The sequence below is a fragment of the Pinus tabuliformis genome, chromosome 8 (assembly GCF_031772625.1).
Source record: "Pinus tabuliformis cultivar Carrire ecotype Pingquan chromosome 8, CPIR1, whole genome shotgun sequence".
In the NCBI taxonomy this organism is placed as follows: Eukaryota; Viridiplantae; Streptophyta; class Pinopsida; order Pinales; family Pinaceae; genus Pinus; species Pinus tabuliformis.
This window is the reverse complement of record NC_142294.1, coordinates 1,009,137,870-1,009,152,145: the sequence shown is the minus strand read 5'-3', so window position 1 is coordinate 1,009,152,145 and position 14,276 is coordinate 1,009,137,870. Positions and strand designations below refer to the sequence as shown.

Genomic DNA, 14,276 nt, shown 5'->3' with positions numbered 1-14,276 from the left:
TAGAGCTAATGAAAACGACAGCGATGATGTTTTTGACCCTTTCGGAAATACACGTGAAGTTAAATATAATGGCAAAGGCAACAATGATGTTTTCGATCCTTTTAGGAATTTGCATTCTCTGAAAGACTCAGGTACTGCTGTTTTCGATGAGAGGATATCTGATGGGGTGCCTGGTATTGCTGTACCAGTGGCGAATTCTAATTCTGATTCTGCTGTTGCCTTTCAAAGTACAAATGGCCAGAAAAATGCCCACAGGCAAAACCATGCAGCCCGTCCAGATGATGTATTAAAACCCTTGCCATTGTCATTGTTTGGTGATGACAAAGCTGATTTTGAACAAAATAGTGAGGTTGATCTGTTTGCAAATCGCGCAAAATTTCGGCAGAAATTTGATAGCAGTCGGGCTCCCGTAGTTCCCCCCCCTGTACCCTTTACAACTGGTCTTCAGTTCAATGATTTCATTGCAACTCTATACAAGCAAGCTGAAAAATATGACTTTCCAATCCCAAGTAGCAACGAAAAAGGTTCTATACTTAAGGATACTGGGGAATGTGTCAATACAGCTTCGGGAAAATTAGAGTCCCCAGTTGTTGATGCCAATAACCTAGTTGACACATTAAGTGTCAAGGGGATTAGTTCCCATAGCGTGCAGTTGAATACTGAGTTATTTGGGAATGATGACCAAGACCTTGAGTCATCTGTTTGGGAATTCAAAGATGCCTTTTCGCAACATCATGGTAAAAAGGTCAGTAGGATTTCCTGCAGACAAGAGTGTTCAGTTGCTGATAGCAATAACATAGGTGACATGTTAAGTGCAACGGAGATGACTTATGATAGTGTTCCATTAAATACCAATCTATTTGGCAATAATGATGACGACTTCGGTTCTTCTGGTTGGGAGTTCAAGGATGCGTTTTCTGAACCTAATTCTAAGCCCTCTGGTCATGATTTTGGCATCAACGGTAGGCATGTATTGGATCAATAAGATCATTTCACTGTTTCTTTAGAAGCAAGTGATGACAAACTGAAAGAACTGGCCGTGTTTTATACTAAACTAGGAGCAGAGTCACATCTATTTGCACTCACACATCTTTCTTCACTAGAGGTGTAGTTTCTTGTCCAAATGTTATTTGTTTAAGCAATGCAATTTTTCTTGTTAAGGCCATGATCTAATCACGGGACTCTTCGGATGATTTATTGCAGGAATCCCTACTAGCTGCATCAAAATCTAACAATGTTGGGGAGGCAGCAACGATCACAAATGAAATTCAGGTATTTTTTTGATCTCTGCACCATAACTCACACATGAAAACCCTATCCTCCGAGCATAGTCGATCAGAGCCAAAGGGCTAAGCCTAAGCTAGATAAATAGTTAGTGGCCAAAGGAGGGCCCTGAAACCCAACAATTCCACCAAAACATACCTAAATTTGCTGAAGCTCATCCAAGCTTTAATCCCACCTTTACAGTCAAGCTCCATCTCATCAAGATTAAATGCCCTCCTCTTCTGCCAAATGCCATGGAGTGTAGGAAGAGTACGAGAGGGCATGCTAGTACAAATCATTGTCTCGTCAACCATAATGTAATGGACCACTTGTCCTTTAAATTCATATGCTCGCAGTGTCAATGCCTATATATCATAGAATGAATGATTAGATGTGTACATTGTATACCATTTATACATGGCATCCCCGCATTCAAATGAACTCCCTCATTTGCTAGATAAATGAACACATGGTTGAAAAGTTTTGTCCTTCTAATCGCTCAAAAGTATTATGGATAGTATATTGATGTATTATGAGTTTTCTGTTTCCATATAGATCCAAAATATCAGATAAATTAATCAAAATTTAAAATGTGATTTTTTTTCTGCAGACTTCCATCAATTTGCAAAATAAAAAAGGGCTACTAAAATTTAATCAGAATTCCAGATCATATTGCAAGACAAAAAGGGAGAGTTGCTATAAAATCAGACGGCTTGTTATAGGAGAATCGTTCTAGAAAAATTAAAAGTATTATTTGGTATCTAACCAATTTAATTTGAACAAACAATCTGCACGAGAAAAGCATTCCTTCTGTCGTTGCATTATTAAAGTTAGGCATTGGTGTCTTTATTCTGTTAACGTTTCCATTCTGCTATACCTCTTTTCTTGTGAACTTGCCAAAAAAGTATTGCCATAATTCCAACTGTAGATCCTTTTCAGTTAGGTAGATTTCTTGTCCTGAAATCAGAAAACACGACTTTGCAATGTTGAACCAAAAGTACCAGAAACTGGAACATTTTTCCTTTACATCAATGTTCTTGGACCAGGGCTGCATTCATAATCTAACATATTTTCAAATCCTTTATTTTGTTAATAGCAGGCTGTAAGTCTGGTGCAATTCTAACTTTTTGTTTGTATCTTGGCTACAGCTGGTAGTTCAACATATAAGTTTTTCTATAGATCCTATATTTTCATACGCTGCCCTGTACATCGGCTTTAAAATCAAAGTTTGAACTCCATTAAAGTTTATATTCTCAAAAAGGCCCAAGGCATTTCAATGATCTGATGTTCCTAGATTCCTGATTTTTATAATATTGTTGGATCTTGATAAACACAATATTTCGTTATAATGTGCTTATGTTGTACTTCTATCATTCTAAAACATGCAGTCTCAGGATTGCATTCTTTAACATTAATCTATGCACATGGAGTTAAACCATAGATATATAAAAGAATATGGTTATAGGTACATGATGTTACTTGGTCGCAGTCTGCAGGAGCGGGCATCCATTTTATTTTGTGATGTTAATAATTGATACTGAAAGGTTATACTAATTTCTTTCCCTATTGGTTTCAGTCAGCCAAGAAAAAGCTCAGGGAGGCAAATGATTTATTGAAACAGTGTAAGATAGAGGAGCATCAGTTCAAATATGCTTCAATAGAGGCAATGCTTGAATACCTTCCACATTCATCGTTGCATGCCTTTGAGTCAGTATTCAACCTGTCAGTGCTGATATCTTCAGTAAGTCAGCTAATCACTCTTTTTGAAAATTGTAGATACCCAAAAAATAATACATTTTCCAGCTTTGCTGATCTATGATTCTTTCATAGCTGATCCCCTTTTCTTAGGTTGTTAGAATAAAAAGTCATTAATTGTTATTATTATTATTATTATTTTTCCATGCAAGAAACATTGTAATTTTATTAAAGACAAACAAAATTACATTCCATAGATGCTGAATAGCTGCTAGCATTCCAAAAGCCTTATCAAGGATTTGTAGTAGGTCCACCTCTGTAATAGAGTGTATCCTTAGTAGCATCAATTGTGTATCATCAGAAGACAAATTACATCATCGTAAACTTCGCAAAGAGATCCAACAGAAAGCAAAGATATGTTCCATGTAGGCTGACAGCAGAATCAACAGTTCATCACAAAAGTCCACAAGGTCAGTCTTCCCAATTTAATCAGAGTAAAGAAATCCTGTAATGAGTAAAGAAACCCAACTATTTAAATGGGGGATGTGCAAATTCTATAAATATGCCATCCAGCATGTTCTTGAGTAATCCAATTCCCACGAGCCAGCAGGACATCATCCTTAAACAGTCCATCTAACAGTCTGTAAGATGAAATTCCTCATAATGAACTCCTGCAATATTACAGGAGATGAGAATGTCATCCACAAATTGTAGGTGAGAAAGATATAACCCCTCTCCAGTTTTTATGTCTTTAAATAAATCATGCCTCTTAGCCTCCGTTATAGCCCTACTAAGCCCTTCAGCAACAATCAAGAACAGAAGTGGGGAGAAAGGGCAACCTTGCCTGAGCCTCCTTTGAGTCCTAAGGAAAGGAGATGAAGAACCGTTGGTTGACACTGTGATAGACACAGAGGTCAAGCGGCTCATAACCGAGTTAACCAAATGTATACAGAAACCCAAATAAAGAAGCATCAGTCTAATGTACAACCAATTAAATCTGTCATATGCCTTTGAGAGGTCAACTTTTAAAACCATACCTCTAATATTTCTTGTTTTGATGGGATGAAGGCCTTCTTGGGCCACCCCACTGGCCTCATGAAATTGCCTCCCATCCAAAGACCCAAATTGCTCACTAGAAGTGCTCAGAAAAGTCCACAAGGACAGTCTTCCCAATTTAATCAGAGTAAAGAAATCCTGCAATGAGTAAAGAAACCCAACTATATAAATGGGGGATGTGCAAATTCTATAAATATGCCATCCAGCACGTTCTTGAATAATCCAATCCCCACGAGCCAGCATGACATCATCCTTAAACAGTCCATCTAATAGTCTGTAAGATGGAATTCCTCATAATGAACTCCACCAATATTACAGAAGATGAGAACGTCATCCACAAATTGTAGAAAGATATAACCCCTCACCATTTTTTATGTCTTTAAATAAATCATGCCTCTTAGCCTCCATTATAGCCCTACTAAGCCCTTCAGCAACAATCAAGAACAGAAGTGGGGAGAGAGGTCAACCTTGCCTGAGCCCCGTTTCAGGCCTAAGGAAAGGAGATGCAGAACCATTGGTCAACACTGTGATAGGCACAGAGGTCAAGCAGCTCACAACTAAGTTAACCAAATGTATACAGATGTCAGAAACCCAAATAAAGAAGCATCATTCTAATGTACAACCAATTAACTCTGTCATGGCCTTTGAGAGGCCAGCTTTTAAAACCATACCTCTAATATTTCTTGTTTTGATGAGATGGAGGCCTTCTTGGGTCACCCCAATGGCCTCATGAAATTGTCTCCCTTCCAAAGACCCAAATTGCTCACAAGAAGTAGGCTTGCAGAACAAACTTTTAACCCTTGGATATGTTTTTGACAATTATCTTGTATATGCAATTGCAGACAGAAATTGATCTGTATTGCCTAAAAGAAACAGGATTATCTGATCTTGGAATGACAGCAATAAAGGTTGTATTAAATGCAGCGAGCATCCTCCCTGATGACCTCGATTGCTCAATAAACCTTAATAACTCTTTCAACATGTTATAGAACCTAAGATGTAATTCAAGTGTCCACCCATCTAGGCCAGGATTTTTTTTTTTGAAAATTGTGGACACACTACAGCTCTTCCCGAGGAACCTCCACCAGCAAATTAAGGTTGTTCCCCAATTCCATAAATCAGGGAAAATATGATGTCATATTAATCACTTTCGCTATAGAGGCTTTATCATCTGCTTTGAAGCAGGATTTAAAATGATCCACCCTTTCCTTAGTTTTCTCCTCAAGAGTCAAAATTAGTAGCCTCAGCTCCTAGGACTTCCAGCCTCAGCTCCTGGAAGTATGAGTGTTGATTTTTTGTAGCATCAGGTGGTATTCCCGTATGGCCTAGAAAAAATTAAATAAATTTATTTTTGAGGTCTCCAAGTTGGCCTAGGGAGTCAAGTCGGCTCAGGGGGTGAAAGGGTGTGTCCCTTGGGTAATTTTATCCCCATTCGACAAGTATACATATGTGTTGTGACATTTCATTTTGACGATCAAGCAAGTGAGTTTCTTCTTCATTTTTCTGAGGTCTTTTGGACAACCGAATGAAGAGCAAGGACTATTCTCGTGTGGAAGAGGGCAGCAAGAAGCTGAGCATGAAGGAGGCTGAGTTAGAGGGCAGGGCCACAGGACATTGACTGCTGACTTTGACAAGGCCAAAGTTTGACCAGAGTTGACTGGTTTGACTGGTTTTCACCAATGTTATCTTGTTGCTGATTTTGACCAGGTTTGACTTATATTTTGACTTGGACACTGTTACATATTTCTAGACAAATTGGATTTGTAAACCTTGCTGAAGAATAATTTCTTCTAAAGAAAAGTTGCTGGGTTTTCTCCCAAGTTTGGGTTTCCCAGGGTAAAAATAGTCTCTATTGTGCATGACTGTCTTACTATAATCTTTGCTGCTTCCACTGCATTTACTGTTGTTATTTTCTGAAGAGTAATTGCTTAATGATATCAGTGGCATAAGAATATTGTGTACCTTGTAGAAAATTCAACATGGTATCAGAGCTTTGTTGAAGTCAGCCTAAGAGACAAGTGTTCAATAGCTTGACTGGATTTTAGATCTGTTACCAAATGGTGCCAGGTCTCAGAATGAAAGACAGGTTGGATTGTGTTACAACTTACAAGTCTTTAGAAGGAAGTTATTCTAGAGTTAGAGGGAGCTGAGGAGAAAGTCCTTGTTTTTTCTCTTTCAGATTTCATTACAATTAGTGATATTTGGTTGGTGGACAATGGTGCTTCTAGACATATGACGGGCTTTCAAAATTCTCTCACCTATCTGACTAAGAGGGAGGACCATATAGATTTTTAGGACAACCAGCCCAGGCATTGGTGCCCAAGGAAAAGAAGAAGAAGGATACGTCAAAGATCAAGTGCTTCATTTGTCATGATTTTGGACACTGCCTCCCAATGTCCTAAGAGAAAAGGAAGGAAAAAAAACATGCATCAACAATCAATGTTGATGATGGCGATGATGAGCATCCACTTCAAAAGAAGTCAAAGGAATTCTTCCTTTAGGATCTACACTAGTAATGTTTATGGATAGTTGTGCCTCTAGGCACATGACAGGTTTCTAAGTTTCTCTCACAGATTTGTCAAAGAGGGAGTTGACAATCCTTAACAGTTATTTCTTTAATAAGTGATAAGTACTTCATATTATTATTGATTATTATAATTTTTGTTTTTTGGTTAGCCTCGTGTCCTTGTATTTTTCTTGGTTACAAATTTTTCTTCCATGGCATCCTAAGTGGAGTTTTGCAGAAAGGAAAAATTGTGGAGATTGCTAATGTAATGATTCATGCAGTAGATGGCAACATCGAAAAGTACAAATCAAAGTTTGTGGCTAGAGAGTTCTCCCAGAAAGAGGGAGTGGACTATGAGGAGATTTTTGCTCCAGTTGCCAAATGGTCAAGTTCTTGTATGGCCTAAGAGCTTGAGCATAGACTCAGCAAGAGTGATTGATGTTTGAGAGGGAGGATTGTACAAACATCTAGGACTATGTTAGATGACCAAAAGAGCTTCCAGTTCCAAGGAAGCAGACAATCAGGTAGAATGGAAGGAGCAACCTTCCAAGAGGATGTCATGGGTTGAGATTGTCAGACTAGATGCTCAGAGATGGGAGATATCTAGGAGCAATATGCCTTCTATGAGGAGACTGTGCCAGACAACAGAGTATGCTTCAGTGATATAGGGAGAAACTATGGCAGGAGGATTTGTTTACATGACAAAGGGAGTAGTTAGGATTGCTGCAGGAGGATCTACTTCATTGTCAAAGGGAGCACTCAGTTAGGGTGACCAGAAAGCAATTGTGGTGATGAGTCAGTGAAGGAAGCTAGTCAACTTATGGTTGAGCCAAGACATGTAGCAAAGCATGTGTTGAGGTAACTGCGTGGTACAGTTGGATATGTCTCAGATGGTGAAGTAAGATTGCAGGGATATATTGATTCAGATTGGGCTAGGAGTGTCGAGGAAAAAATGAGCACCTCGAGTTGTTGCTTCTGTTGGGATTAGCCATGATTTCCTACTTTAGCAAGAAGTAGACTTCTGTCACACTCGGAACAACAAAGTTGGAGTATCACAACCAATGTTGCAAGTCGTGAAATAGTGTGGGTTTGGAAGCTTCTTGCAGGACTCTCTGATCAAGTCAATTCATCCAAGACATGGTGCAAAAGGGAGCAATGAAGTTCTAGTACGTCTACAGATGAGCATATTGCAGACAGTGTCACCAAGCCTCTATCTAGAGTAAATTTTGTATGCTTCAAAGACAAGCTTGGCATGATGCAAAATGTCTCCCCCGTTGAGAGGGAGTGTTGATGTCTTAGTAGGATTGGGAAGACCATCCCTTGGAAGCTAGAAGGACTTCTCTAGATCATATTGATTTGACTAGGGGAGATGGATACATTCACCTAAGAAGCTAGAAGTATTGGATGGGTCATTTGACCAAGGGTGAATGGCCCAGGGCAACTGTAGATTGGACAAATCTTTTCCTGAGAAGCTAGAAGGACTTGGCTGGGTCGTGCTGATTTGACTAGAGGAGATAGATCAAATTCAACTAGGAAGCTTGAAAGAATTGGCTGGGCCATGTTGATTTGCCCACGAGTGAATGGTCAAAGGGAAAATTCTCTCCTGAGAAGCCATACAGACTTGGCTAGGTCATGCTAATTTGACTAGAGGAGATTGATATATTTACTTGAAGAGCCATAAAGGGCTTTGGCCAGGAGTAAATGGCCCATGATACTCACATTTCCTTCTCTCGGATGGAGTGATATATAGACATGCACCAACATAGCGAGCTCATGAGCTATTCTTGTGGAGGAGAAATTTCAGCTAAGGGGAAATCTATTGTAATTTGTATCCAAGGAGAATAACTCCCTCGTTAAGAGGGAGTGTTGATTTTTTGTAGCATGGGGAGGTATTCTTGTATGCTTAGAAAAGATTAAATAAATTTATTTTTGAGGTCTCCAAGTCAACCCAGGAAGTCAAGTGGGCTTAGGGGCTGAAAGGGTGCATCCCTTGGGTAATTTTACCCCATTTGACAAGTATATATATGTGATGTGACATTTCATTTTGACAATCAAGCGAGTTTCTTCTTCATTTTTCTGAGGTCTTTTGGAGAACTGAACGAAGAGCAAGGACTATTCTTGTATGGAAGAGGGCAGTAAGGAGCCGAGAATGAAGGAGGCCGAGTTAGAGGGCCGCAGGACGTAGGGCTGCAAGACATTGAATGTTGATTTTGATCGTCGAATTTGACCAGGCTAAAGTTTGACTAGAGTTGACAAATGTTATAATGTTGCTGATTTTGACCAAGTTTGATTAGTATTTTGACTTGGACATTGGCACATATTTCTAGACAAATTGGATTTGTAAACATTGTTGAAGAATAATTTCTCCTTAGAAAAAGTTTTCTCCTAAGGTTGGGTTTCCCAAGGTAAAAATATTTTCTCTATTGAGTATGGCTATCTTTCTATGATCTTTACTGTTTCCATTGCACTTACTATTGATATTTTTTGAAGTGTAATTCCTTAATGATATCAATGGCATAATAATACTGTGTGTAAAATCACTAGGAAGTAATTATTTGGCAAAAGATAGAATTCTACTGTGTACCTTGTAGAAAATTCAACAACCACCCCACAATTGAGTCAAATGACCAACAATAGGTGTAAGCTAAGGTTTTGTAATTCCAACTAGTAGTAAGGCCCCCAGATCTACCTCTAACATCAATAGATTTAAATTCCCAATCCCCAAACAACTAATTAAGGTCACCAACAATTTTGCCCCCATCAGACATAGTTCTTGCTGAAGCATGATGTTAGGTTTGTGAACATATATAACCCTTTTTAAAGCCTTTTTTTTAGAAGGGATGGCCAAGCATGACAATTAAACTACATGCCAATCACGAGGAATACTTCATAGGGGCAATGTACACTCTAAGGACCCCTTCCATAGTGAATTGTTTGCATGCCATTACTTCATTCCATGCTCAATTTTGTGCCACAAAATTAGAAATATAGAATATCCTACCTTGGCCATGTTGCCTCAAAATGTAGCAGGTCTTGTGAGGGGAGCTTACAAGGCAAGAGTTAGACCAAGTGACAACACTATGAGGTGTGGTCCATTGTCACCACAACCACTACGTTGTGCTCTTAAGTGGACCCTTAACGCAAGGGAGGCTTCCCTACTTAGGTCACCTAATTGATATATCAAGTCTAAGGCTTGGAGGTGACAAGGATAGGCTTAGGATAGGTACTCAAGGACAAGGCTCATACTAGCTTAGACAAGGCAAAATGTACAGTCCAAAAAGACCTATTTAGGGCACAAGTGACCTAGGGTTTGTGAATAGGAAAGGTTAATAGGCTTACCTAGGTACATAAGGCCAATAAAAGGCTTGAATAGATGAATATGCTTAGCGTTAGGAAGAATAAGCCTTCAACAAGCCCAAGTTGAAGCTTAGGGCTATATTAGGGTTTAGCTAGGGCTTATGATATCAACCTTAAAATGGAAGAATTATCCATGGGAAAAGGATGATTTTAAGGCAATGTCTTATCAACCACGTGTTGAATCCTTCCACAAGCCAACGCATGCACCCTAGTTGAATTTTAACCCTAACCCTAACCTAGCAACTTTTCTTAAATGGTCGAAAAATTAGAAAGAGGAGAGAATTAATTTTATACGAAATTAATGGTGTGATCAACAATGTGGGAAGCCTAGTCCTTGATATTGGGTGATGGAGTCTAGAGGGAGATCTACTTAGAAGAAATTCAACCCTAGAATGGAGTAAGGGAATATGAAAACCCTAGAATCATACCCTAGCTACCATTTTACAAGGGAACAAAGTCATTGAGGAGAGCTTAACATGAAAGATCATTCAAGGGATTGTCACACTATCTTAAAAGGGTAATGCATTCAATACCATTGCCAAGATTTCATAGAAAAAGTTTCAATAAAAACTAGCACATAGAAACCCTAACAATATCCATTCCATGCAGTAGCCACAACGATATTAAAATACATAGAATACTTACAAGAAAAATGTATGAACCAATCCTTTATTGTTCCAAATGACATTTCCAAAGCAAGAGAAAAGCTCCATAAACAAATACTCCACAAAAGATCACATCTCCACAAGATACAAGTCAATTTTAGCTAGGCCGAAATCCTCTAAGGAGGTTGAATTGATCCACAAGTGATGATCAAAATGAAAATGAGGTGACCTCTATTTATATGATGTCTACCTCAATTAATTTTAGACTAATGAAACAAGTTTGACACAAGATAAACTTGGCTTACAAGCCAACCCACTAGCTAAATGAAAAAATAGATCATAAATGCCCACACGTGTGAGCCATAGCCTCAAATAATGCTGACATCATGCCCTTTTATGGCTTGAAATGTCATGCCAAGGTGTGTTGAGGTGTTAACAAGTGTCAAAGTGCTTGGATCATCCAAAATTTGAGGGAATGTCTCAAATCCATCTCAAATCCTCCTCTGGGGTCCTAAGTGCAGATGGGGTGCCATCATGTGGTCTCCAATTGTTCAAATAAGGCCTCCTCTCTTCAGTGTTAGGTCTTCTCGAGGTGCAACAAGCCCTTCCTAGTCTCTTAATGGGAAACCATCCTCATCTGAGCTTTGAATCAGGTCTTGCCCATCAGGTTGCGTCAAAGCTAGTTTGGGGGCACATTGGGTCCACTGGTGTCATCATAAAGAATCCTTTGGGCTAGGCCAAAGTAGACCAACGTCTTGGGCCCTCTTGAGGAAATGTAACATCTACTCGTGCTGTTAGGAGGCTCAACTCTGTCAACGCTGCATCCGCTAAGTCATCTATCTCTTTGTAAAGGCTCGAGTAACTGTGGAGTGGGTGCCCTCAAGGCTTGGGCTATTGTGGACCACCTGAAAAATAATTCATGAATTCAAGTGAAAGCAACCATCTATCAAAGACTAAGATCATCTATGTATATCAGTGGACTAAACTTGAATGTGAAGGGCATGTTAATACTTCAGACAAGGATCACCTTTCGATATCAAACTAGAACAAGTCCCCAAAAGGTGTTCCTACCTTGTTAGAGGTGGCTAATGGTCAACCCTATTAGGTGCTTCCAACCCTCAAGGGGAAGTGACAGTTCTAAGGTCAACCCCTCAATCAATAGGTGTTAGTGTAAATGCATGAGAATGAATGGGAAAGGCTTCATGGCTAAGTGCCATGGTCAAAGGGATTAGCTAATAGGGTATCCATATCCTGAGTGTGAATGTAAAAAGGAGGGAGCAATCGTGGAGGCATGAGTTACCTTCCTTGGCCTGATTTTTCCACCCCTCTTTTGCACCTTTAATTTCTTCATAATGCTTTGTATTACTGCATATAACCCAACGGTTAGAGTTTTCTCTTTATGATGTAGCATTTTTATTACCCGTTAAGATGAGACAATTTATCATTCATCAGGGTTGGGACATGGAAGGGTTCCTTTTGATGTGAAGGAGCATCATGTGCTTAGGAACTCGATGATGGCCAATGAGGAGGGTAGAGCTAATGCCAATGTTTTGCTCACGTGCTAATCTTATGCTTCGACCATCTTTTGCCTTTTGATTTTCTTCTTTTTCTTTTGTTGTGGCCATGATGTGCTTTAGGTGCTTCCAACCCTCAAGGGGAAGTGACAGTTCTAAGGTCAACCCATCAATTAATAGGTGTTAGTGTAAATGCATGAGAATGAATGGGAAAGGCTCCATGGCTAAGTGCCATGGTCAAAGGGACTAGCTGATAGGGTATCCATATCCTGAGTGTGAATGTAAAAAGGAGGGAGCAATCATGGAGGCATGAGTTACCTTCCTTGGCCTGATTTTTCCACCCGTCTTCTGCACCTTTTACTTCTTGATAATGCTTTGTATTACCGCATATAACTCAAGGGTTAGGGTTTTCTCTTTATGATGTAGCATTTTTATTACCCGTTAAGATGAGACAATTTATCACTCATCAGGGTTGGGACATGCAAGGGTTCCTTTTGATGTGAAGGAGCATCATGTGCTTAGGAACTCGATGATGGCCAATGAGGAGGGTAGAGCTCATGCCGGTGTTTTGCTCATGTGCTAATCTTATGCCTCGACCATCTTTTGCCTTTTGATTTTCTTCTTTTTCTTTTGTTGTGGCCATGATGTGCTTTTCCATTCTTTTAGTTGCTTCAACCTCTAGGGTGATAGTTTTTCGGCCTTATTCAAGAAGTATGAACATATTGGTGCCAAATCGCAAAGGACCAATGACAAGTTAGACTCGAAGAATGGAGGTGAGATATGGGACATGTAGTGTGTCAAGTATGGTGTAGGGGAAATGAGCATGTTATTTCAATACGAGTTTTCCAAGTAGTTCCCCTCCTACGATCCTAAGGCCTTAAGGGAGGTCTTATTGGACTAGGTCTAAAGATTAGCCACCCTGGTAAGGTGAGAGAACATATTTATAGTCAAGATCGGTTAATCTTCTAGGTAACCCCTTTATCCATAGTAAATGCCCAAAATAAACAAGTATAAGTACTTGATTGCAAAATGATCAAAGTACCTTTTGAATAACAACCTACCTTCATTGAAGTGTAAATGCTGGATGGTGAGAGGCACATGGGTATTGCAAATGGTGGAGGCATATGGCACATCATTGTCAGATAGTGGGTGTTAGGAGCTGCTGGTTGGTTGGCTGTCAATTGAAGACATCTGGCTCTAGCTTGGGAACATGAGCTCACTGTAGAGCACATGATCCATATGCTTGAATGGGGATTTCATGAGAATTCCAGTGACCCCTGGGCTCGAAGACCTGTAACGTGCACATCCAAGTCAACTTCTTTGGGAGCATGTGCATTGGGTGTAGGTTATCACCCATATTTTATATGATGATAAAGATAAAATCCATACAAAAAATAAAATCTATCTAAATGCAATATGATATATAATGAAACACAACAACATGAGAATACGAATGTTAGAATGCTCATACAATATGCAATGCAATTAACTAATATGCATTGTTAAGTTAGTTTCCATCAAACAAAGTAAGGCGGCTCCCCTTTACTGGCGAGGATAAAAGTTTACCACCAAGTCTAGCAATATATAAAAAGTATATACCCACTTTTTCATGGATCCTAACGGGGATGGGGTCCTTATCAATCAAAACAAGATCACCTACTTGGTATTATCTTTTTTGTCTTTGGGCCCATTGTTTCTTGGCAGTTGTTTTCCTTTTGTTGGAACTTTTAATATGATAGACATTGTGGGAAAGGAAAGGCTTACCCAACTTTGGGGCCCCTTTGGAATGGTCTTGACTCACACTCTTTTGATTCTTTATGGCCTTTTCAATGGGTCTAGGGAACGAGAGAGGTTCCATATCTTCTACATGATCAGACATTTATGGTTCATGATAGACATCTTGGGAAAGGGGAGGTTGGTGCCCCTTTGGAATGGTCTTGACTACAAACTATTTTGGAATGGTCTTGACTGCACACTATTTTGATTCTTTATGGCCTTTTCAATGGGTCTAGGGAACGGGAAAGGTTCCATATCCTCTACATGATCAGGGATTTGTGGTTCCCTATACAAGATAAATGGTTTTCCATCACAAGTGGATATGGTGGCATATGATAAGTCCATTTGTAATTGCCTTCCAATTGAGGCACACCACTTTCTTGGAAACAACATAGCCCAGGCATTAGGCACATCAATGACTACAATATCCATTAGCACAAATATATTCTTATTAACTGCCAAAGACACCTTTACATCTTTGATAAGGCCATAAACAAGTATGGA

General features: G+C 39.4%; 1 protein-coding gene across 1 annotated transcript in view; it reads left to right on the top strand.

Annotated features, from left to right (window-relative positions):
* The first annotated feature begins 986 nt into the window (after nucleotides 1-986).
* The window catches only part of LOC149238792 (uncharacterized), a 121,212-nt gene continuing 107,922 nt past the window's right edge, over nucleotides 987-14,276 (top strand). The window contains exons 1-3 of the mRNA XM_089373193.1: nucleotides 987-1,105; nucleotides 1,204-1,272; nucleotides 2,840-3,004. Coding sequence (XP_089229319.1) covers nucleotides 2,930-3,004 — 75 coding nt within the window. The 5' untranslated portion in view covers nucleotides 987-1,105; nucleotides 1,204-1,272; nucleotides 2,840-2,929. The remainder of the gene's footprint in view (nucleotides 1,106-1,203; nucleotides 1,273-2,839; nucleotides 3,005-14,276) is intronic.